The sequence below is a fragment of the Bos taurus genome, chromosome 18, assembly GCF_002263795.3.
Source record: "Bos taurus isolate L1 Dominette 01449 registration number 42190680 breed Hereford chromosome 18, ARS-UCD2.0, whole genome shotgun sequence".
NCBI lineage: Eukaryota > Metazoa > Chordata > Mammalia > Artiodactyla > Bovidae > Bos > Bos taurus.
The window spans coordinates 50,288,937-50,310,885 of record NC_037345.1 but is presented as its reverse complement, the minus strand read 5'-3'; the positions used below and the strand labels follow the sequence as shown (position 1 = coordinate 50,310,885).

The 21,949-nt window shown below is 47.0% G+C and overlaps 1 protein-coding gene across 2 annotated transcripts; it reads left to right on the top strand.

Annotated features, from left to right (window-relative positions):
- Window positions 1-2,906: 2,906 nt before the first annotated feature.
- CYP2B6 (cytochrome P450 family 2 subfamily B member 6) lies at window positions 2,907-20,197 on the top strand. Of its 2 annotated transcripts, NM_001075173.1 has the most exon segments (10): window positions 2,919-3,111; window positions 8,808-8,814; window positions 8,963-9,112; window positions 10,435-10,595; window positions 12,049-12,225; window positions 12,705-12,846; window positions 14,386-14,573; window positions 14,746-14,887; window positions 18,863-19,312; window positions 19,540-20,197. In NM_001075173.1, coding segments are annotated over 9 exon segments (1,329 nt in total). In that variant the 5' UTR covers window positions 2,919-2,940; the 3' UTR covers window positions 19,054-19,312; window positions 19,540-20,197.
- Window positions 20,198-21,949: the final 1,752 nt, after the last annotated feature.

Here is a 21,949-nt window from a genome sequence, read left to right as displayed (position 1 = left end):
AGCTCCTCACTAGTTCTCCGAGCCCCTTGTGGGTTCCCTCAGCCCAGAGCCCCTTCTTCAGCCCCTCACTAGTCCTGCCACTAGTCCCCTCGCTGGCCCCCTCTCTAGTTCCCTCAGCTTCTCACCAGTTCTCTCAGGATACACGTCTGTCCTTTGCTGTCTCTTAGTGTGCCTTCATTTAGGGCTTCCCTGGCGGCTCTGTGGTAAAGAACCTGCCTGCCAATGCGGGAGACATGGGTTTGATCCCTTTGCCGGGAAGATCCCCTGGAGAAGGGGATGGCAACCCACTCCAGTGTTCTTACCTGGAGAATCCCATGGACAGAGAACTCTGGAGGGCTAGAGCCTATGGGGTCGCAAGGAGGTGGACATGACTCAGGAGCTAAACAGCTACAGCAACAAGTGCCTTCATTTCTCCCATGTTCATGTCTGTCTTTCTGTCCTTCTGTCTCTGGGCTTCTGTGTTTCCCTCATCATGTCTCATTATCTCTGTGCCTGCCTCTTGGCCACACCTGTTGTTTCACAATCTCAGGTATAAGCATTTCCACCTGTGTGCCTCTTTCCTGACAATAAAACTTGTCACACTCCCAGGGTGATTATCTACCCAGTGTAGATAATCTACCCAGTGGAGGTGGATGCTGATCAAACAGAATGCGCACAGGTGATAAGACAACCAGGAAGGACAGCCCAAGGCTTGATCAAGCCTGTGTATTACCTGTCACTATGTGAATTTACTGACTGTGTCACCATTTTATTGTTATCTGATCCTCCTGCTAGAATGTAAGCTCTGTGAGAGCGAAGATATCCATGTTTTGTTCACTGCTGTGTCCCCAGTGCCTAAAACAGGGCCTGGCACACAGTAGGTACCCAATAATGGCTTACTGAGTGAGTGAGTAAATGTTTGCTGTGTCCTTTGAGGTCTCACCATAGCCTTGTCTTGGGTGTCTCTCTCAGTCATGTCTCAAGTCTCTCTTTCTGGGTCTGTCTCTCTACCTTCCTCAGTCTTGGTCTCATCAGTCTCTGTGTCTCTCGCTGTGGCTACAGTGCATTCATAGAACACTTACTATGGGCCAGGCCCCCTGCACATTGGGTCTCATTTTCATTATCATAAATATCCTATAGGCTAGGTATCCACATTTCCCTGATGAGCAAACACTTGCCCAAGAGATTGTGATGTGTCCTCCAAATAGACTGGGAGCTCCTGTCAAGTCCCCTCCCCTCTTGATGAGTTATTGACAGCTCATGTTAGCAATCTAAGGGCTCTGAGAAGTCCTGTAGGAAAGAAAGCAGTTTGTTTAACCAAGCTTTTCCCTTGCTTACTTACCCAGAGAACTCTTTCCCTTAGAACGTACTGCCCTCTTCTGCCTCTCACCCTTTCTGTTTCTTTTTCCTTCTGCTTCTCTCTGTCTGTTATCTTGCTCTGCATCTCTGCCTCTGTCTCAGAAAGGCAGCCTAGTCAAATGGTTGGAAGAACAGACTCTGGAGCTAGACTGTCTGGGTTTGACTCCTGAGGCTACCACAGGATGGCTGTGTGACTTTGGGCAAGATCTTAACCTCTCTGTGATTCACTGCATTAACGGAGTGAGGATCAGGTGATTTCCTCTATGTAAAGCATTTCGTGTCTCCCCATCAGTGATTCCTAGGCCTGGAATAAGGACCCAAGTTCACTGCCAGTTCACACAGCACAGCAGAACCCAGGACCTGGGTTGAGGAAAGTTCATGGTGGCCTCTCTCCAAGGTCAGGAAAGTACAGGTCCCATCTCTTCAAGAGATCAAGGGACACTGGGTTGGAGGAGTCTGACTCAACTGCTGGGATCAGAGTTTTGGTTCCTCAAGAAGTTTGCCTAACATTGCAAGAAAGAGACTGCCACCCTCCGTCGAAAGAGGAGAGACAGAGAGAGGTGGAAACCCAGACCCAGGCCACGACAAGTGGACACAGACACAATCATTAGCATATTTGGTAAATACGAATGGAGCCTACCAAAAGCTCAGGGGAATTCTGGAGACAGGCAAGCTCAGTGGGCATTGATCAAACTGCATGCAGTCTCTGTGCTCCTGGAGCTCAGAGTTTAAGGAATGAAACAGAGACACAGAGACAGAGAGAGATAGCAGGAGAGAGAGACACACACACACATATAGACTATCATCGAGGGACAGAAAAAAGTTCTGCAACTGTGAAGACAGAGCAGGAGGCAGGGAGAAAACTCAGGGCAATCAGAGATCTGAAGACTCCAGAACTGTCTCTCACCCCCTATTGTTTTTCCTCTCCTGCCTCTCCCATCTACGGCTCTCACAGAAGGGAGGGTGAAGGAAGCCGGGGCTGGAGAGGTAAAGGCTGAGTGTCTGCAAGCCCTGTAGTGACAGGGACTGTCTGATGCGGACACACACACACACATACACACAGACTCACACACATGGACCCACCCCACCACTACCACCATGAAAACACAGACACACCTTCAGGTGTGAGACACCACACAAATACATACAAGTCCACACACGTGCAGAGACACATGAGTAAGCACACTCACACTCATGTACAGAAACACACATGGGCATGTTCACATAAATACAAACCCTCTTTCATGTGTAAGAATCACGCAAGCAGGTATGTACCAAAGTATGTAAACACAAACCCACTAACACAGCTAAAGCAAGGAGACAACGAGTTCTCTCCATACCCACAAAGTAAACAGGCTTATGCGGACCTTGTTATTGCTACCATGGTGTCTCTGCCAGTATCTAGGGAAGGGCTGTAGAGGTATCAGGGGAGAAGGTCAGCTGACTGTCAGAGCAGGAAGTGTGTGCTCCTTCTCTTTTGAGTTCAGACTCTCGAAGGACACCAGGGAATGGATGGTGTTACATAACTGGGTGTTGGCGCAGGCTTAGTATAAAAGGCTCAGCCAGAAGCCCAGCAGGTTGGAAGACCGTCGGACTTCGGCCATGGAGCTCAGCGTGCTCCTTCTCTTTGCTCTGCTCACTGGACTCTTGGTCCTCCTGGCCAGAGGCCGCCCAAAGGCCCATGGCCGCCTCCCGCCTGGCCCCCGTCCTCTGCCCTTCCTGGGGAACCTTCTGCAGATGGACAGAAAAGGCCTGCTCAAATCCTTCCTGAGGGTGAGACTCAGGTGGGTGGGATCTGAGGGTGGCTCCTTGCCTCCGTCCTTGGGGATCATTCACCAGCAGATGTGAGGCACCCTTCTAGGCTCAGGGGTGGGCTGTGGGAAGTTCGGTGAGGAAGGGATGTGGAGCTGAAGTGTGGTGGATCAGGCAGTCAGAGGTGTCCCTTGCTCATATGGAAGTGTGTGGGCACTGTCCCTGGAGAGGGTAGGCGGGCATGAAGAGGTGTCTGGGTGTGAGCCAGGGGTATAGAAATCCCTGCTCCTCTGTCCCCTTCTCCCAAGGCAGAGACTTGGGAGAGAGGGAGAAAAGAGGTGGTAGTACCTGTCAATAGGTTTCTCCTCTGGCAACAAAAGCTGACAAAGATTAGTCCCAGCCAGCGCCAGACAAAGAGGAGGAGGGAGGGAGAATGGAACGAGAGGCCAAGTCCAAAGCTCTTACTAATCATAAACATTAATGTGCAATGAGTAGCTGACACTGGAGTGTTTACCAGGTCCTGTATCACTGCTCTCTAGGCATGATTTCCTGATTGATGATCTATTCATGTATTAATAATGTAATCCGTGGGCTTCCCAGGTGGTGCAGTGGTAAAGAATCTGCCTGTCAGTGGGTTCAAATCCTCGGTTGGGAATATCCCTTGGAGTAGGAAATGGCAACCCACTCCAGTAGTCTTGCCTGGAAAATTCCATGGACAGAGGAGCCTGAGGGGCTACAGTCCATGGGGCTGCAAGGAGTCAGATGTGACCGAGCAACCGAGCACATGCACCATGTAATCTACACCTGTGAGCCCACATCCCAACAGGTTAGGCTTAGGGAACACTTGACAGTAACTTCCAGCAGCCCCAGGTGCCTCTGTCCCCTCCCCCCAAACCTGCAGTGACCACACTCCTGAGTCTTGGGCTTGTCATCTGTTTAATTTTTGTTGTTGCTGAGCTCCGCTGGTTCTTTGTTGTGGTGTGCAAACTTTCTAGTTGTGGTGTGCCAGGTTCACTTGCTGTAGCCCATGGGCTCTAGAGTGTGCAGGCTCAGAGCTCAAGCGCTCTCTAGTTGCAGCCCTCCAGTTTAGTTCCTCTGTGGCATGTGGGATCTTAGTTTCCCGACCAGGGATCGAAACTGTGTCCTCTGCATTGGAAACTGGATTTTTAACCACTGGACCACCCTTTGATTTTAAGGGAGAGTGTTTTATCACAGACGTGGAGCCCCCAATTGGGTATTATTTCATTTTCATCACAAGGGTAAACACCACGACTTTTGTGGAAACACCTGGACTTAGTTTCTTCACTCAGAACTATGTGGCTAGGATTTATTTGTATCGTGGAGGGAATTCATCAGGTCTCGGTTACAGCACCTCGTGGGCCAGAAGAGGTGTCGCCCTCACCTTAGAGAAATAGATAGTGAGGGCAGCCCAGGGAAGGCACTGGTCCGTACTTACACCCTGGGACTTCACAGAGGGGATGTGCGAGTCCAGCATGGAGGCCTTTTCTTCTCCTTCATAGACGGAAGTGCCTAACACTTTGTTATTTTATTTATTGTTATCACATGCATACTCAGTTGTGTCCGACTCTTTGTGACCCCATGGACTGTAGACTGGCAGGCTGCTCTGTCCATGGGATTCTCCAGGCAGGAATACTGGTGTGGGTTGCCATGTTCTACTCCAGGGGATCTTCCCCACCCAGGGATCAAAACCCCTTCTCCTGGGTCTCCTGACAACTTGGGGATCACTAAATCCTTTGGGAGTTTAAGGCACAATGGATCCCCTCCCCCACAAATATTCACAGATATTTTGCATAAATTTTTGCTAGCTCCAGACCCCCTAAATCTCTTCTATAGTCCTCGCAAGGATCCTCTGTGTGTCCGTGATCCTCTTTTTTCCCGGTCCTGTCATGTGGGCATGTGGGATCTTAATTCCCCAACCAGGGATTGAACTCGTGCCCCCTACAGTGGGAGCTTGGAATTCCAACCACTGGGCCACCAGGGAATTTCCCCATGATCCTCCATTCTCATTGCGTCTTTGGAGAGAGAGAGAGAGGTTGAGAGAGACAGATGGAGGGAGGGAGAGAAAGAGGTCGTAGGTTAGTAGGTGTCATGATTTATTTTCAAATCCTCTGGAGTCAGACAGATGAGGGTTTGTGTTCCAGATTCAACTCTTACTCATTGAATCTTAGCTTCTCTTCAGCAAGATGAGGTCGTGATGATAAGAATGCCTGCCTCATAAGAGAGTTGTGAGGACTAGACAGTGCATAGAGCTTGGTATACAGCAAGTGCTCATTAATACTCAATCTATTCATTCATTCAATGGTAACTTACTGGGCACCTTCTGTGTGTCAGAAAATGTTCTGGGCATTGGTGGTGTGGCATTAGGGCACACAAACAGAGAAGGACATATTAGGTTGGTAAGAACTGTGATTAAAATAAAGCAAGGTGATATTCTCAAGAGTGGCGGGAGCTACAAACCAGGGCTCTGTGACAACCTGGAGCAGTGGGGTGGGGCGGGAGGTGGGAAGGAGGTTCAAGAGGGAGGGGACATAGGTGTACCTACGACTGATTCATGTTGACATATGGCAGAAATCAACATAATGTTGTAAAGTCATTATCCTCTGATTAAAAATAAATACATATATTTTAAAAGTGACAGGAGTTCCTTGAAGCTACTTTAGAATGAGTGGCGAAGGAAAGGCTCCATCTTGCCTTGTTGCTGATCAGACACCCTGAAAGATGCCTGTGGAAGATATCAATGAGCGACAGGTATCAGTTCCAAAACTCAGAAGCAGGAGCAAGCTCAGCATGTTTGGGGAGCCACAGGGAACCTGGATCTGTGCAATCAAAGGATCTGTGTGTGTGTGGGTGGAGATATCAGAGGGGTAATGGGGCAACATCATGGGGGCTCTGTCCACTATGGGGAAACTTCAGGTCTTACTTTCAGGGTAGTAGGAGTGCTAGACGGTTTGACACAGGTTAGGGATATTAATCAATTTACCTTTTAATCAGACAGCTCTGGTTTCAAGATAGGGTGGGGTGTGTAGTGAAAGGATTGTGGGTAACACAGGAAAGGAAGTTTGCAGAGATCACTGTGAGAGAGTTTTCAATACACTTAACCTTTTTATAATTTTAAGTCAACTTTTTAAATCAATTTTTGAAATGGCGGTATCGTTGATTTACCAAGTTTTGCTGATTTCTGCTGTAGAGCAAAGTGATTCAGTTGCACATATATATGCATTCCTTTTTAAAAATCTTCTTTTCCATTATGATTTATCTCAGGATATTGAATATAGTTCCCTGTGCTATACAATAGGACTTGATTGTCTATCCATTCCATATGTAAAAGCTTACATCTGCTATGCCCCACCTCCCACTCCATTCACATGGCCTCCCCCTTGACAACAACTGTTTCTGTTTCCTAGGGATGTTCATTTGTGTCATATTTGTTTCATTTGTGTCACTTTTTCTTTCTTTTTTACACTGTTACCTTAATTTAATTATTATTTCTTTGGCCACGTTGTGCAGCATGCAGAGTCTTAGTTCCCTGACTGTGTCATAGTTTAGATTCCACATATAAGTGATATCACATGCTGTTTGTCTTTCTTGTTCTGTAAGTCAATTTGTAATTGAAGTTTAACCTTTAGGGTAAAGTACACAAATCCTGAGTGCTCAGTTCAGTGAATTTTCTCAAATGAAGATACTAATAGAGTTGACGTACAGATACGTAAGAACTTGGCTCATGCCCAGAAACCTTCTTCAGTCCCCCTTCCAGTCACTACCCTCCTATTATTCTGACACCATAAGTTCCTGTTATCTGTTTCTGAATTTCATATAAATACAATTATGGCATAGGAACTCTTCTGGGTCTAGTTGCTTTCACTCCACATTGCATCTGTGAGTTTCATTCTTGTTGCTTGCAGCAGTGGTTTGTTTTCATTTTCATGGTTGCATAGTATCCACGATATGAATTCATCACTAGTTGTTTATTCCCTATGTTGCAGAGCATTTTATTATAAGGCATCTATGAATCTCCTTGTGTTTTATTTTGCTGAGCACTTGTATGCATTTTAGTTGAGTGTGTTTCTGGGAATGAAGTGGCTGAGTTACTCAGCATACATGCCTCCAGCTTCAACAAATACTGTTGAGCTGTTGGCCCAGTGGCAAGACTTGATGTTATGACTTTTTCAAATTTCATGATAACCCCCAGAAGGCCATCACTTTACCTTCATGCCTCCCAAGTGGTTGGGTGGTTCTCTGGGCAAATTGCCAGGAGGCAGATGGGGGCTGAAGGTGGGTCACAAGAAGGATGGTTTTTTAAAAAATATTTAATTTATTTTGCTTGTGCTAGGTCTTAGCTGCTTTTCACTGCAGCATGCAAATGCTTAGTGGGGTCCAGTTCCCTGAGCAGGGATTGAACGTGGGCCCCTGCATTGGGAGCTCGGAGTCTTAGCCAGTGGACCACCAGGGAAGTTCCAAGAAGGATGATTCTTTAGTTGAGATGCCAGGGAGATCTCACCAGATTCAACTAATATCACCTGCTGCTGCTAAGTCGCTTCAGTCGTGTCCGACTCTGTGCGACCCCATAGACGGCGGCCCACCAGGCTCCCCCGTCCCTGGGATTCTCCAGGCAAGAACACTGGAGTGGGTTGCCATTTCCTTCTCCAATGCATGAAAGTGAAAAGTGAAAGAGAAGTTGCTCAGTCCTGTCCAACTCTCAGCGACCCCATGGACTGCAGCCCACCAGGCTCCTCCGTCCATGGGATTTTCCAGGCAAGAGTACTGGAGTGGGGTGCCATTGCCTTCTCCACCTGGGCTTGGGTGAAATTAAATAGGAATATTTAACCATCTGTGCTTCTTAGGGGGCTTTCCAGGTGGTGCTAGTGGTAAAGAACCCACTTGTCAATGCAGGAGATGTAAGAGACGTTGGTTCGATCCCTGGGTCAGAAAGATCCCCTGGAGGAGAGCATGGAACCCACCCCAGTATTCTTGCCTCAAGAATCCTATGGATAGAGGAGTCTGGCGGACTATGGTCCATAGGATCGTAAAGAGTTGGACACAACTGAAGTGACTTAGCACACACACGCTGCTTAAGACACCAACCAAGCCGAACACTGTGGACTGGGCTGGATCATGGGTTAATCTTTTAATCGCTGGGTTCTGGGAAGCAAAAAGGCAGACTAGGGTGTAAGGTCTTGGGGCAGTGGCTAGTTATTAATCTATATGCAAGTGTTTAATTACCAATCTCTATATAAGTGTTTTAGGGCTTCCTTGGTGGCTCAGATGGTAAAGAGTTTGCTTGCAATACAGGAGACCCAGGTTTGATCCCTGGGTTGGGAAGATCCCCTGGAGAAGGGCATGGCAACCCATTCCAGTATTCTTGCCTGGAGAATTCCATGGATAGAGAAGTCTGGTGAGCTACAGTCTATGGGGTCACAAAGAGTCAGAAACAACTGACTAACACACACACACACACAAGTGTTTTACTGGTTTAAAACTGGAGATGGCGACAGAGGTGCATACTGACTAATAGCAACACTGGCTGTGGGTGTGCTTGGCAGTTCCAACAGAAATATGGGGATGTCTTCACGGTGTACCTGGGGCCAAGGCCAGTGGTCATAATATGTGGGACAGAGGCCATTCGGGAGGCCCTGGTGGACCAGGCCGAGGTCTTCTCTGGCCGAGCGAAGATCGCCGTTGTTGACCCAATTTTCCAGGGATATGGTAAGGACCTCAGGGCCACTGGGAAGGGACAGGGGATGGAGGATGGGGATTGGGGTGCATGAGGCTGGGAAGGGAAGGGAAAGGGTGGAGCGGGACCCAGAGTCTCCTTGAAAATTCCTCTGCAACCCAAGCCTCTCCTAAACCCCAGGTGTTATCTTTGCCAATGGGGAACGTTGGAAGGCCCTTCGGCGATTCTCTCTGGCCACCATGAGGGACTTCGGGATGGGAAAGCGGAGCGTGGAGGAGCGGATTCAGGACGAGGCTCAGTGTCTGGTGGAGGAGCTTCGGAAATCCCAGGGTGAGCCCTGGGGCGGGGGTGGGCAGGAGAGAAACACGGGAAGCTGCGAGAGGACTGTAGCCCAAAGAGAGAGGGTATAGTTGGGCAGAGAGAGAGATGTAGAGACAGAGAGGAGACAGAGCTTGGGAGACCGTCAGAGGAGCAGGGACAGAGAGAGGGGCAGAGAGAAGGGGCAGAGGTGGGTAGGTGAGAAATGCAGGGGCAGGAGAGATACAGAAGTGTAGTGTCAAGAGGAACTCGAAGATGACTCAGACAGTAAATAGCACGTTAATTGCCTGTGTTCAAGGGAACCAGTTCATGGTCTGATTGTATCTGTCAAGGGCCAAAATGTGACTTCAGTAAAAAGACAGTAAAGAGAGAAAAAGAGAAAACTACAGATTTTTTTTTCTTAAAAGGACAAACTGTGTTTTCCTTTCTTTGGGTGAACAACTGGCAGTGAGCAAGGGGGGCAGTCAGGGTTTTCTGCTCTTAGGAAGTCAGGTGGGCACTTCCGGTGGGTTTAGGATTCCTCAGAAACGTGTGTCTGAGACATAGAGGTGACAAGATGCTTTCTTAAGAGATTTTGAGACATAAATGGAGAGTTTGGGAAGAAGAGGCAGAGCCACAGGGAGCTATAGAGGTATAAGGACGGAGGGACTCAGAAGGGAGACCAGAGGAGACAGAGGGATTCGGATGGAGACACAGAGAGGAAGAAAGAGAGAGATGGAGGGACTGAGCCAAAAAGAGAAGAGACTCAGAGAGGCAGGAAGGAGCAACGGCAGAGAGAAACTGAGGCACGAAGGTTAGAGAGAGACAGACAGGCTCAGGAAAGGGTGTGCAAGGGAACAAGAGATGATGGCCAGGCGAGACCCAGGGAGAGAGACTGCACTGACCTGACACTCCTGGGTGCACAGCCCACCCTCCCTCTGACTGGGGTGAGCTTGGCACATCTAAACATCAACAATCAAGTGCAGAACAGTTCCTAAAAGACCAGAGAACTCTAGAGGTGGACAAAAAAGATGGCAGGGGGTGGGGCGCAGGGTGGACAGTTAAGGAACCAGGAGAACAGAGCTTTGTAAATGGCACATGCAATTGATTGAACACCTGTTCTGCACCTTCTTCACAGGACTGAGATGAGAATTTAATACAATAATATGTGAAGTGCTTAGAATAGGGCCTGGCACAACTTCCAGGCTAGCGAGTGTTGGCTGTTATGATGTGTGTGTGGTTTTTTTTTTTTTTTTCCCTTTATTCATTGTGACTGAGTGACAGAGGAGAGTCACACAGAGACAGCTCCCCAGGCATTTGAGTCTGTGCCCTGTCACCCACTCCTTTCCCTCTAGGAGCCCTCCAGGATCCCGTCTTCTACTTCCACTCCATCACCGCCAACATCATCTGCTCCATTGTCTTTGGAAAACGCTTTGACTACAGAGATCCTGAGTTCCTGAGGCTGCTGGAGTTGTTATTCCAATCTTTCGTGCTCATCAGCTCCCTGTCCAGCCAGGTCTGAGAGGGCAGAGCTCGAGTGGACATCCAGGCAGGGGAGAGGGGTGATTTGCTTTTGTGAACCGGAAATGCAGCTTCCAGCCAGAAGAGGGGCAAAGACAACACATAGAGAGAGAGAGAGAGACAGAGACACAGAGACCTGGGGGAAGGGAGAGATGGTGAGACAAGAACTGAGAGAGTAAGAGGAAGAAAAGGGAGTAATGGAGGAGGGAGAAACAGAAAGAGGAATCAAAGACACACACATGAACATGCTCCTCTTTTAAAACAAAATGATAAAGTTTGTCTTTCCCAATTAACCTAGAAATACCCCTATTGTGAAAAGTGAAAGTGTTAGTACCTCAGTCGTGTCTGACTCTGTGATCGCAAGGACTGTAGCCTGCCAGGCTCCTCTGTCCGTGCAGTTCTCCAGGCATGAATGCTGGAAGGGGTTGCATTTCCTCCTCCAGGGGATCTTCCCGACCCAGGGATCTAACCCAGACAGATTGTAGGCAGATTCTTTACCTTCTGGGCCACCAGGGAAGCCCCACCCCTATTGTATGTTAAGTTAAAAAGTGAAACTTCAGAAAAGTCTGCCTGGCTGTTGTTCTCAACCAAAAGTGCAGGTCAGAGTCACAGGAACGAATATCAAAAATACAAATTCCCATGACCTCCTAGTGGAGAGTCAGGCCTGGAAAATCTGGAAGGAGCTTCAGATGAGTACTTGCACAAGTCCAACATGGGGTTTCAATTTTCTCCTCTCACAGAGAACCACAGAGAGGGGAAAAGTCTGAAAGGAGATCTGCCGAACAGTTAACCATGTTATCTCTAGAAGGATAGGTGAAGGAGGAATTCCACATTATAATTTATACTATCCTGCATTTTTTGCAATTGTTGGCAACAAGTTAGATGTTACATTCTCGTTAGGCAAAGCAATAGACATATGCTCCCAAATAGTCAGCAGCTTCATTCTGTGTAAGCATCATGATATCAACGCCTGACACAGCAAGGATGATGCAACAGGTGGAAAGAGACAGAGAGAGGTTTGAGCAGAACAGATAAAATGGCTGGGGTAGGCAGGGACAGGCCAGAGGGTGGATGAGCAGGAGACCCATGGAGATGAGGAGAGATGGAAAGGAGAGAGAGACAGGTGGGCGAGAGACTAACAAGAAGACACAAGGAGAGGGGGAAGGATGCAGAAAGAGAAAAATGTGATCTCTTACACAAAGGAGACACAGAAGCAGTGAGTGAGGGGCTCAGATACAGAGTAAGAGCCAGAGGGAGACAGAGGCTGAGAGGTGGAGAGAGAGACAGAGACAGGGAGACCAAGATACCCCAGAGAGGCAGAGAGAGATGGAGAGAGAGACAGGAAAACAGAGATCCTTGTGAAGGTACTGGGGGCCAGAAGGGCTGTCCCTCCCTGTGACTGGCTAGCTCAACCCGGCAAGGGCCTCACAGCCCTTTCTCTCCCGCAGCTGTTCGAGCTCTACTCCAGCTTCTTAAAGTACTTTCCTGGCTCACACAGGCAAATCTACAAAAACCTGCAGGAAATCAACGTCTTCATTGGCCGCAGTGTGGAGCAGCACCGTGAGACCCTCGACCCCAACGCCCCCCGGGATTTCATTGACTGCTACCTGCTCCGCATGGAAAAAGTGGGATTTGGGAGAGGCAATGGGGGTGGAAGGGAGGAGAACAAAAGATGCAGAGTGAGAAGGGACGGGAAAGGAGTAGAGCAGTGGCGGGAGGGAGAGGGAAGGGGAGATTCGGAAGGGAGCAGAGGGAGAGAGGAAAGAGCGGGGAGATGGTAGTGAGGAGACAGAGGTACGGGAAATACAGGACAAGGGGGAAAACTACAGCAGCTGGTGAAAAAGTCACAGAGGCAGAAAGAGACTGGGAGAGGAAGGGGGACAAACACACCAAAGAGATGCAAGATGATTGAAACAGAGCAAGACAGAGCAAAGAGTGATTGAGACCGAGATAGAGAGATGGTGGGACACACAGAGCATAGAGGAAAGGGGGAAGGGCCAGACGGTGTGAGACCCAGAACCAGGTGGAGGGACCCGGAGAGAAGAGGGGTGGACAGCAGGGCCCCCGGCCTCCCCTGATGTGAACCCCACCCATCTGGTTTCAGGATAAGTCCAACCCCCAAAGCCAGTTCGATCATCAGAACCTCATCATGTCTGTTCTGTCTCTCTTCTTTGCTGGCACGGAGACAACCAGCACCACGCTCCGCTATGGGTTCCTGCTCATGCTCAAATACCCCCACATCACAGGTGGGTGAGCTGGGGGCAGACACTGGGGAGGGGGTTCTGACCCCTTTGCAGGTACAGAAATGGGGCTAGAGGTCTTTGGTGAATGAGAGAGGCAGCATCCCCCTCTTATACCAGGAGCCCTGAGGGTTGTTTTGGTTTTTGTTTTTCACTTGGCCCCTGACCAGGGATGGAATTTGCACCTCATGCTGTGGCAGTGTGCAGTCTTAACCACTGGACCACCAGGGAAGTCCCCCGAGCAGTGCAGGTCTTGAATGATCTACCCAACTAAGCCAGCCCTGTTAGTAGAAGGATTAATGAAGAATCTGTCAATTTGGGGAGTTCCCTGGAGGTCCAGTGGTTAGGACTCAGTGCTTTCACTACCATGGCCCTGGGTTCAATCCCCCCGGTCAGGAAACTAAGATTTGGCAAGTAGTGCAGCATCACCAAAAAAAAAAAAAAAAAAATCTGTCAATCTGTTTTCTCACTGTTTTTCCTATCATTTAAAGATTGACCCATCATTTATCCATCTGTCCTTTCAACTCATCAATCAACCTGTGCACTCAGATTCTTTCATCTATGACTCATCTAGGATATATATATCCATGCTTTATTTGGACAAGCTGATTCATCTGTTGATCATTTGAAATAGCAATTCATTGAATGAACTGTTTGTCACTGATTCATCTGTTCCTTCATTCATTCATCCATCCATCTGTTTTTCTAAAACTAGGTTACCTACCTTAATCCTTCCATCGCTTGTTTTTCACTTCATCCTTCATCCATCTATCTTTTCATTTATTTATTTAATAATTCACTCATTTATTCACCTTGATTTATACATCTATCATTCAGTCCATCCAACCACCCACTTATTCCTGTTTACCTGTTCCTTTAAATGTATTCATTCACAATGTTCTTCCATAAATTTAGCCATCCAACCACTCATATGAGTTATTGGTTCATCAAGTTCATTTATTTATTTGTCTATGGATCATTTAGTAATAAATTAATCTTTGATAAGTTAATAATACATCCATTCATTAGCATTCTTCCATTTACCAGTCTTTCCATTCATGAATTGATCTACTGCTTGATGTATTTATTTATTTATCCAGTTGTTCATGGGTTAATCCACTGATGTGTTTTACAATTATATTCCTGAGGACCTAGCACAGTGCCTCATCTATAATATACACACAATAAATATTAGTTCATTTTCTACTCATCTTAGAGGAGGAACTTTGATAGGTTCATAGCTTTGGGTTTTTAGTCTGAAATTCTGAGCAAAACTGGGGTTCACGTGTGTGTGTTTGCTTGTGTATGTTGGGAGAAAATCCATAATATTCATTAGATATTAAAGAGTGAAAATTCTTGTAGTTTTCCCATTGCTCCTCCCACCCCAGGCTGGTTACTCAGAGGGGTGTCAATGACCTAACCATTTCCTATATGTTTTCTGGGCTCATTGGCCTGGAAATGAACAGACCAATGTTCATAGAACATTGAACTGTGTTCCAACATAGGAATATAAATGAGGTTCACTGGCCCCATTCTTCTGTGCAGAGAGAATCCAAAAGGAGATTGACCAGGTGATTGGCTCATATCGCCCTCCAGCCCTGGATGACAGAGCCCAAATGCCATACACAGACGCAGTCATCCATGAGATTCAGAGATTTGCGGACCTCATCCCCATTGGTGTGCCCCACATGGTCACTAAAGATACTCATTTCCGAGGGTACATCCTTCCCAAGGTATAGCACCTCACTGGGCTCCCATCTCTACCTTGTGTGGGTCTCCTGGGTTCTCCTTCATCTGCCAACATTGACCTCTTTTTGGTTTTATCACTCACCCTTGGTTCATTATGTGTAGGGGTGGGTTGGGGAGGAAATGGCGATATCTTTCAATCTTGTGACCCTCCCTCAGGGCACAGAAGTCTATCCCGTCCTGAGCTCTGCTCTTCATGAATCGTGTTACTTTGAGAAACCAGATGACTTCAACCCTGACCACTTTCTGGATGCCAACGGGGTAGTGAAGAAAAATGATGCTTTTATGCCCTTCTCCATAGGTAAGCTGGGCCTGCATTCCAGACTGCAGGTGCCGTGACCTCTTGAAGACAATCCAAGAGAGGTCTTTGTTCATTGAGCAGTTTCTTTGTGCCAGTTGCTTTACCTGTATTAATTCATCTCATCTTCACACCAACACTAGAGGGGGCTTGAGAACCAAGATCACATCCCAAAGGCACAGCTCTGTAAGGGACACAATTACACCTCTCTACACACAGGCATCAAATCTGTTGAGCACCACTATGAAAGGAACATTTCATCAGAGGTTGAAGATAACGCATCAGACAAGTCATGAAGAGACACAGTTCCTGCCCCAGGAAGTTTACAGTCCAACAAAGGAGATAAGCATGGGTCATAAGGTTACAGAAAAATCTATGATTAAATGAATAAATGTTGCAGTGGGCTTAGAACTCCTTGACTAAAGTAAGTGCTCAGAGGTCAACTCTTATTCATGTAACGAATCGTAATTATGATAACTGCTGTAATGGGGGTTTGGGGAACATCAAATAGGGAATACTGACTACTCCTGGTGGGTATGTGAGGAAAAGCTTACCCTAAACAGTGTCTTCTAAGCTACGACATCATGCGGGAGTATCAACCAGCCACTGGAAGGCATGTTCTCTCAGAGGGAGAAGCAAGGGCAGAGCCTGAAGGTGGAGATGGCATGGCTCATCTGAAAAAGAACTCAGGAAGACTGGGATGTGGGTTACAGAAGAGAAGGGCAAAGAAGAGATAAGTGAAGAGGAACTAAAGAGCCACTTGATGAGGGTGAAAGAACATTTAAAATATGAAGATCATGGCATCCAGTCCTATCACTTCATGGCAAATAGATGGAGAGAAAGTGGAAACTGGTAGATTTCATTTTCTTGGGCTCCAAAATCACTGCAGATGATGATTGCAGCCATGAAATTAAAAGATGCTTGCTCCTTGGAAGAAAAGCCATGACAAACCTAGACGGTGTATTAAAAATAAGAGACATCACTTTGCAGACAAAGATCCATATAGTCAAAGCTATGGTTTTTCATTAGTCATGTATGGATGTGAGAGATGGACCATAAAGAAGGCTGAACACTGAAGAATGGATGCTTTTGAATTCTGATGCTAGAGAAGACTCTTGAGAGTCCCTTGGACTGCAAGTAGATCAAACCAGTCAATCCTAAAGGAAATCAACCCTGAATATTCATTGGAAGGGCTGATGCTGAAGCTGAAGCTCCAATACTTTGGCCACCTGATGAGAAGAACTGACTTATTTGAAAAGACCCCGATGTTGGGAAAGACTGAGGGCAGGAGGAGAGGAGGGCGACAGAGGATGAGATGGTTGGCTAGTATCACTGACTCAATGGACATGAGTTTGAGCAAACTCTCAGTGATGGTAAAGGATAGGGAAGCCTGGCATGCTGCAGTCTGTAGGGTCGCAAAGAGCTGGACACGACTTAGCAACTGAACAAGAAGGGTGAAGAGCTCAGCTGGGTGGGGCCTTGAAGACTGGAAGTCTGAATTTGTTCTGCTGGAACTAGGGAGCCAGGGAGGGTCTTGACCTGCTTTGATTTCACTCTCTCCCTATTCTCTGCTCTTTGACCCCAACCAGAGGAAATCCCAATGCCCAGGTTCTCCTCCTTGGGGAGGAAGGTGGATCCCAGCATCAAGTCCCTAGTTTTGAATCGCACCGGTGACTCCAGTGACTCAGGGCCTCTAGCTCTGCCCAGTGCAATGGCTTCCTCTCTCATTTCTTTCTAAATTTTTGGCTGCGCTGGGTGTTGTGTTGCAGGGGCTCTAGAGCATGTGGACTCAGTAGTTGCTGCACAGGCTTGATTGCGGTATGTGGGAATCTTATTACTAGTTCCCCGACCAGGGATCGAACTAGTTACCTTGCATTGGGAGCTTGGAGTCTTGTCCACTGGATCAGCAGGGGTGGCCCCTCCCTCCTTAGTTCTTCTTCAGTGAGAGCCAGGGGACCTGTGGGGTCTGGGCGGTGGGTGAGGGTCAGTTTCTCCATTAAACAGTCTTGTCCTAAGTTTTAAGAGAGGCAGAGATGTGGCAAACAAAAACAGAGACAGACAGACAGATAAAGATAGAGTGAGTGAGAAACAGAGAGAGAGAGAGACAGAGAAAGACAGGAGAGATAACACTAGGAAGAGACTTAAAGTGAATATGAGGTAATAGAGGGAGGTGGAGAAAGAAGAGGCTGAGAAAGAGTAAGACAGAGAGAGGAAAAGAGAGTGACATAAGCAGCGAGGAAGAAACACTGAAGGAGAGGAAAGGAGAGATTGTGCAGGGAGACTGAAAAAACCAAGGGCACTGAAGGGAGAATCAGACTCAAATAGACAGAGAAAGGGAGTTACATAAGATTCAAGAAGGCGGAACAGGGAAGAGAAAAAGAAAAATACAGTGCCTGGCAGAAGGTATAGACAGAGAAAAAGACTGAGGCAGACGGCCATGGGCAGAGAGAAAGAGCCAGAGGGTGTCCAGTTGCAGAGCCTGAGTAATGGGAAGGAGTGGGTTGGAGGGAGCAGGAGTCAGACTGTTCTTGGAAGAGCGTTGTTGCAGAACCAGTTACAGGAGAAGAATCAGCTGGGAGCACCACTCTGAGTATTGTTATGCTCCTGTGTCTTAACTTCTAAATGAGCCTAGAAGATGTAGACCCTTCTCCAGTTACCTCCAATGGGCATAAAGTCTAACCACTTGGAAGACTTGAGGGGGAATTCCTTGGTCATCCAGGGGTTGACTCTGGGCTTCCACAGCAGGGACTAAAGGTTCGATCATTGGTCAGGGAACTGAGGTTCTCAAAGGCCGCTCGGTGCAGCCAAAAAAAATCAAATCAAATTAAATTTTTTTAAAAAGAGAGAGGCTGTCAGGGTCTCAGCCTTTCTTCTGGCTCCTTCCGTTCTCACTTCCCTCCAAGTTCATGGTTTAGAACTGTGGTGGGGGGGATCCATATCCCTCTGAGAATCTCGTGGAAGCTGTCCACTCACATCCCATGACCATCAGTCCTGCACACAATGTTACATACTTTTTTTTTTTTTAGAACTCCTGGAGCCCATGGCTCCCAGGCTGAGATAAGGAGAAAACACAGAGACATGTAAATATACATAGGGCCAGAGACACACCTGGCATACAAATTCCCCACTACACACACCCAGAAACCAACACAGGTACTCACTACATTTGCCTTTAGTAACAGTCCATCCTAAAGGAGATCAGTCCTGAATATTCATTGGAAGGAGTGATGCTGAAGCTGAAGTTCCAATACTTTGGCCACATGATGAGAAGAACTGACTAATATGAAAAGACCCTGATGCTGGGAAAGATTGAAGGTGGGAGGAGAAGGGGATGACAGAAGATGAGATGGTTGGATTGCATCACTGACTCGATGGACATGAGTTTGGGTAAACTCCGGGACTTGGTGATGGACAGGGAGGCCTGGCGTGCTGCAGTCTATGGGTTGCAAAGAGCTGGACACGACTGAGCGACTGAACTGAACTGAACTGAACTGGTCAGGTCTTCTAAAAATTTTAGAAAACACTAACTTCTTTATCTTCAAAAGAGCCCTACTAGATAGGTACCATTCTTCCCATATTAGGTATGACAGACATGAAAAATATTAAGTCAGAAATATGCACCAGTCTGTATGTGCAGGCAGATGAACACACACATACAGTCAAGCATGCTTCCATTCTCTGGAGCCACAGAACTCTCTGGAAATTGAACAGAAGCTTACAAACTCTGTCCCAGAAAAATGAGCAAGGTACATTCACCCCACAGTTGTCACTGGCTTTCAGAGAGTTTTGAAATCCCTTAAGAGTCTACCGTGACTACAGGTTAAAGGCTAATCCCACACAACTTTGTTGCAATGAACACAGGTGTCTGGGCTTTGGGGTGTGACAAGGCAAAGTATGTGTATCTGCTCCTGATGTACACTGTGATCCGAGATTCTGTGCCTTGTGTCCACATTGTGAACCTCTGTTCTGTCCTCACAGGGAAGCGTATCTGTCTTGGTGAAGGCATTGCCCGCATCGAATTATTCCTCTTCTTCACCACCATCCTCCAGAACTTCTCCGTGGCCAGCCCCGTGGCCCCTGAGGACATCGACCTTACTCCCCAGGAGAGTGGAGTGGGCAACGTGCCCCCAAACTATCGGATCCAGTTCCTGCCCCGTCAAAGAGGCTGAGGGAAGGTGATCAAGGATACCAGGGTCACGTGTGTCCCCACCTTTGGAGAGAGTGGCTCCTGAACTCTCTCCCTGTCTTTCTGCCTCTGGACAGGCTGTGCTCTGAGCGAGCATCCCTCCCCTCCATGGATGCCACCTCCATGGGAAAGTCGCATCTGCATCTCACCTCCTTCCGTCCTTCTGCAGCTCTTCTAAACTCAAGGAGGTGTCTTCCTTTCACCTATTAATAGAATTATACAAGTGATGTATACATACATACATATATATATATATATATTTATTATTTATATTATTTTATATTTATATTTATATTTATTTAATATTTATATCTATATAATTATAATATATATATTACTGATTTAATTATAATATATTATAATTATATATATATATATATTATAAAATAGTATTTTATTTATATGTATAGTATCTATGATAATATATATATATAATATATATTATTTAGCCAAAGTAATATATATATATATATATATATATATATATATATATATATATATATATATATTTGGCTAAATAAATGAGGCAAAGAATGAAAACTTGCCTCAGTATCTCTCGGCATTTCTGCCTCTGAGGCCAGAGCTTACCCAAGTGACTATTCCCATCTTGAGAATAACCACAGCCTCCCTTTGTCCACACCTTGGGCTCCATAATCTGTGCATCCATGAGCTCACTTGAGTCCTTCCAGTAGCCCTATGCAGTGAGTACAATGATCATGCCCATTGTACAGATGAGTAAACAGAGGCCATGCAATGACCAGCATAGTCTGAGGTGACCTGGCTAATGAGTGGAGAAGCGAGATTCACACTCTGGGTCCCTGGCTCTTGAACCCAAACTCTTTACACAGCTCCTCTCTGTCCCTGAGATAGAGTTTAAAATGAAGATGAAGTTCATATCTTGTAACTAACCAATCTCAAGTGTGTAACAAGGTGGCACTTAGTTCATTCACAATCCTGGCCATCACCATCATCTAGTTTCAAACATTTTCATCACCCAGAGGAAAGCCTGGTACCCTTTAGTAGTCATTCCCCATTTTCCCTTATGCTCAACCCCTGGCAAAATCAAATGCTTGCTGTCTCCATGAATTTGCTATTCTGCACATTTCATATAAACGGATCATGCAATGTGTGTTCTTTCGTGTCTGGATTCTTTCACTTAGTGTGGTGTTTTTGAGGTACATCCATGTTGTAGACCATGGGTTACACAGAGTGGTCCTCCTTCTTATTTATCTTCCTGCTTCTCCCACCCCCTTCCTCCCATGAAGGACCTCAGCCCACGGCCCCTGAGCTGTGTGGCTCTATACAGGAGTCTTGGATTCCCTGACATCCCCCCTCCAATGCCCCAAGTTGCAAATAAACATCAGAAGCCTGACATCCCTGGGTCTGGTGGTGATCCCTGCCAGCTTACAGACGACTCATTGATTGTCAGATCACTGGAGATCATTCCAGAAGGTGAGAACTGCTTCATCTCAATGCCTGTTCCTTGAGGGAAAACCTATTGTCTTGTTTAACACTCCACCGTCAGCACTTGAGGCAGTGTGTGGTAGGAGACAAGTATCTACAATATTTGCTGATGGATGAATGAAAAAAGCAATGAACCCCTAAACCCAGACCACACGGAGTTAGGTCTTCCATCAGACCCCGCCTCCTCCTCTACACCTCATGCTCCACAGATGCGCAGACACACCCCCTGTCCCCAGTGGGCACAGGAGGCCCACTTCTGCTGGCCAGCTAAGCTTAATCTCTTATGTTCCAATGCAACTCACAGATAAAATGTCTGAGAGCCACCCTTGCAGGGCCACCACCCTAAGTGCAGCCCCTACAAATTCCTTCAGCTGGCACCACCCCTCTTCCGTGGGGGACGTGCTCTCTGTTCAATGGCATCGCCCACCAGGCCACAACTCCAGCCCATCAAAGGCCCGTGGGGAGCTGGCTTGGGATCTGCTGAGATGATAAAACTTCATGGCCTCTGCAACCCCTGCAAATTTTGGGCTCTGTCTTGTCTCTGGAGAGTTAGCAGGAGTTCTGCCAAGGCAGGATCCTGGCACAACCTCCACACCCATCGGGCAAAATAACAAAGAACAGAGACATCTACATTTTTAGAGGAACGTCGGATGGAAGGTAGGCATGGACCATGGCTCTCTCTGCCATCCTGCTTCTCATTCTCTTCACTGGCCTCCTGCTCCTCTGGGGCTGCCCTGCCTCCCGGGGCCACCTCCCCACTGGACCCTGGCCTATGCCCGTCCTGGGAAACATTTTGCAAATGAACCCCAAGGATTTACTCAAGTCATTGTAGGCAGTGAGATGGAAGGGGCACCAGGGGGTGGAAAGCAAGAGGTGGATGAATGGGAAAGAGCTCCCAGTTAGCAAGGGAGCTCAGGGAGGCAGGTCAACTTTGGATGGGGTTCCCCAGACTCCCTTGGGAGCTGTCTTCTTCCAGCCATGATCTGGCCCTAGATATGGGATAGAGAAGCTACCAGAATTCCTACGAGAAGGAGTGGAGGATGGGTTGAGTTAAGAAAGAAGTATCTTTGTTTTTTTTAATTAAAATAGTTTATTGGAGTATAGTGGATTTACACTCTTGTGCTAGTTTCAGATGTACAGAGAAGTGATTCAGTTAAACATATACATATATTCATTCTTTTCAAATTCTTTGCCCATATAGGTTATTACAGAATATTGAGTAGAGTTCCCTGCTATATAGAGGTCCTTGTTGATTACCTGTTTTATATTAATATATAGATGGGTGTGTATGTTAACCCCAAACTCCTAATTTATCCTGTCCTGCCTCTCTGCCTTATATTTTCTCTTCAGTAACCATAAATTTGTTTCTACATTTGTGACTCTGTTTCTTCTATTTTGGAAATAAGTTCATTTAT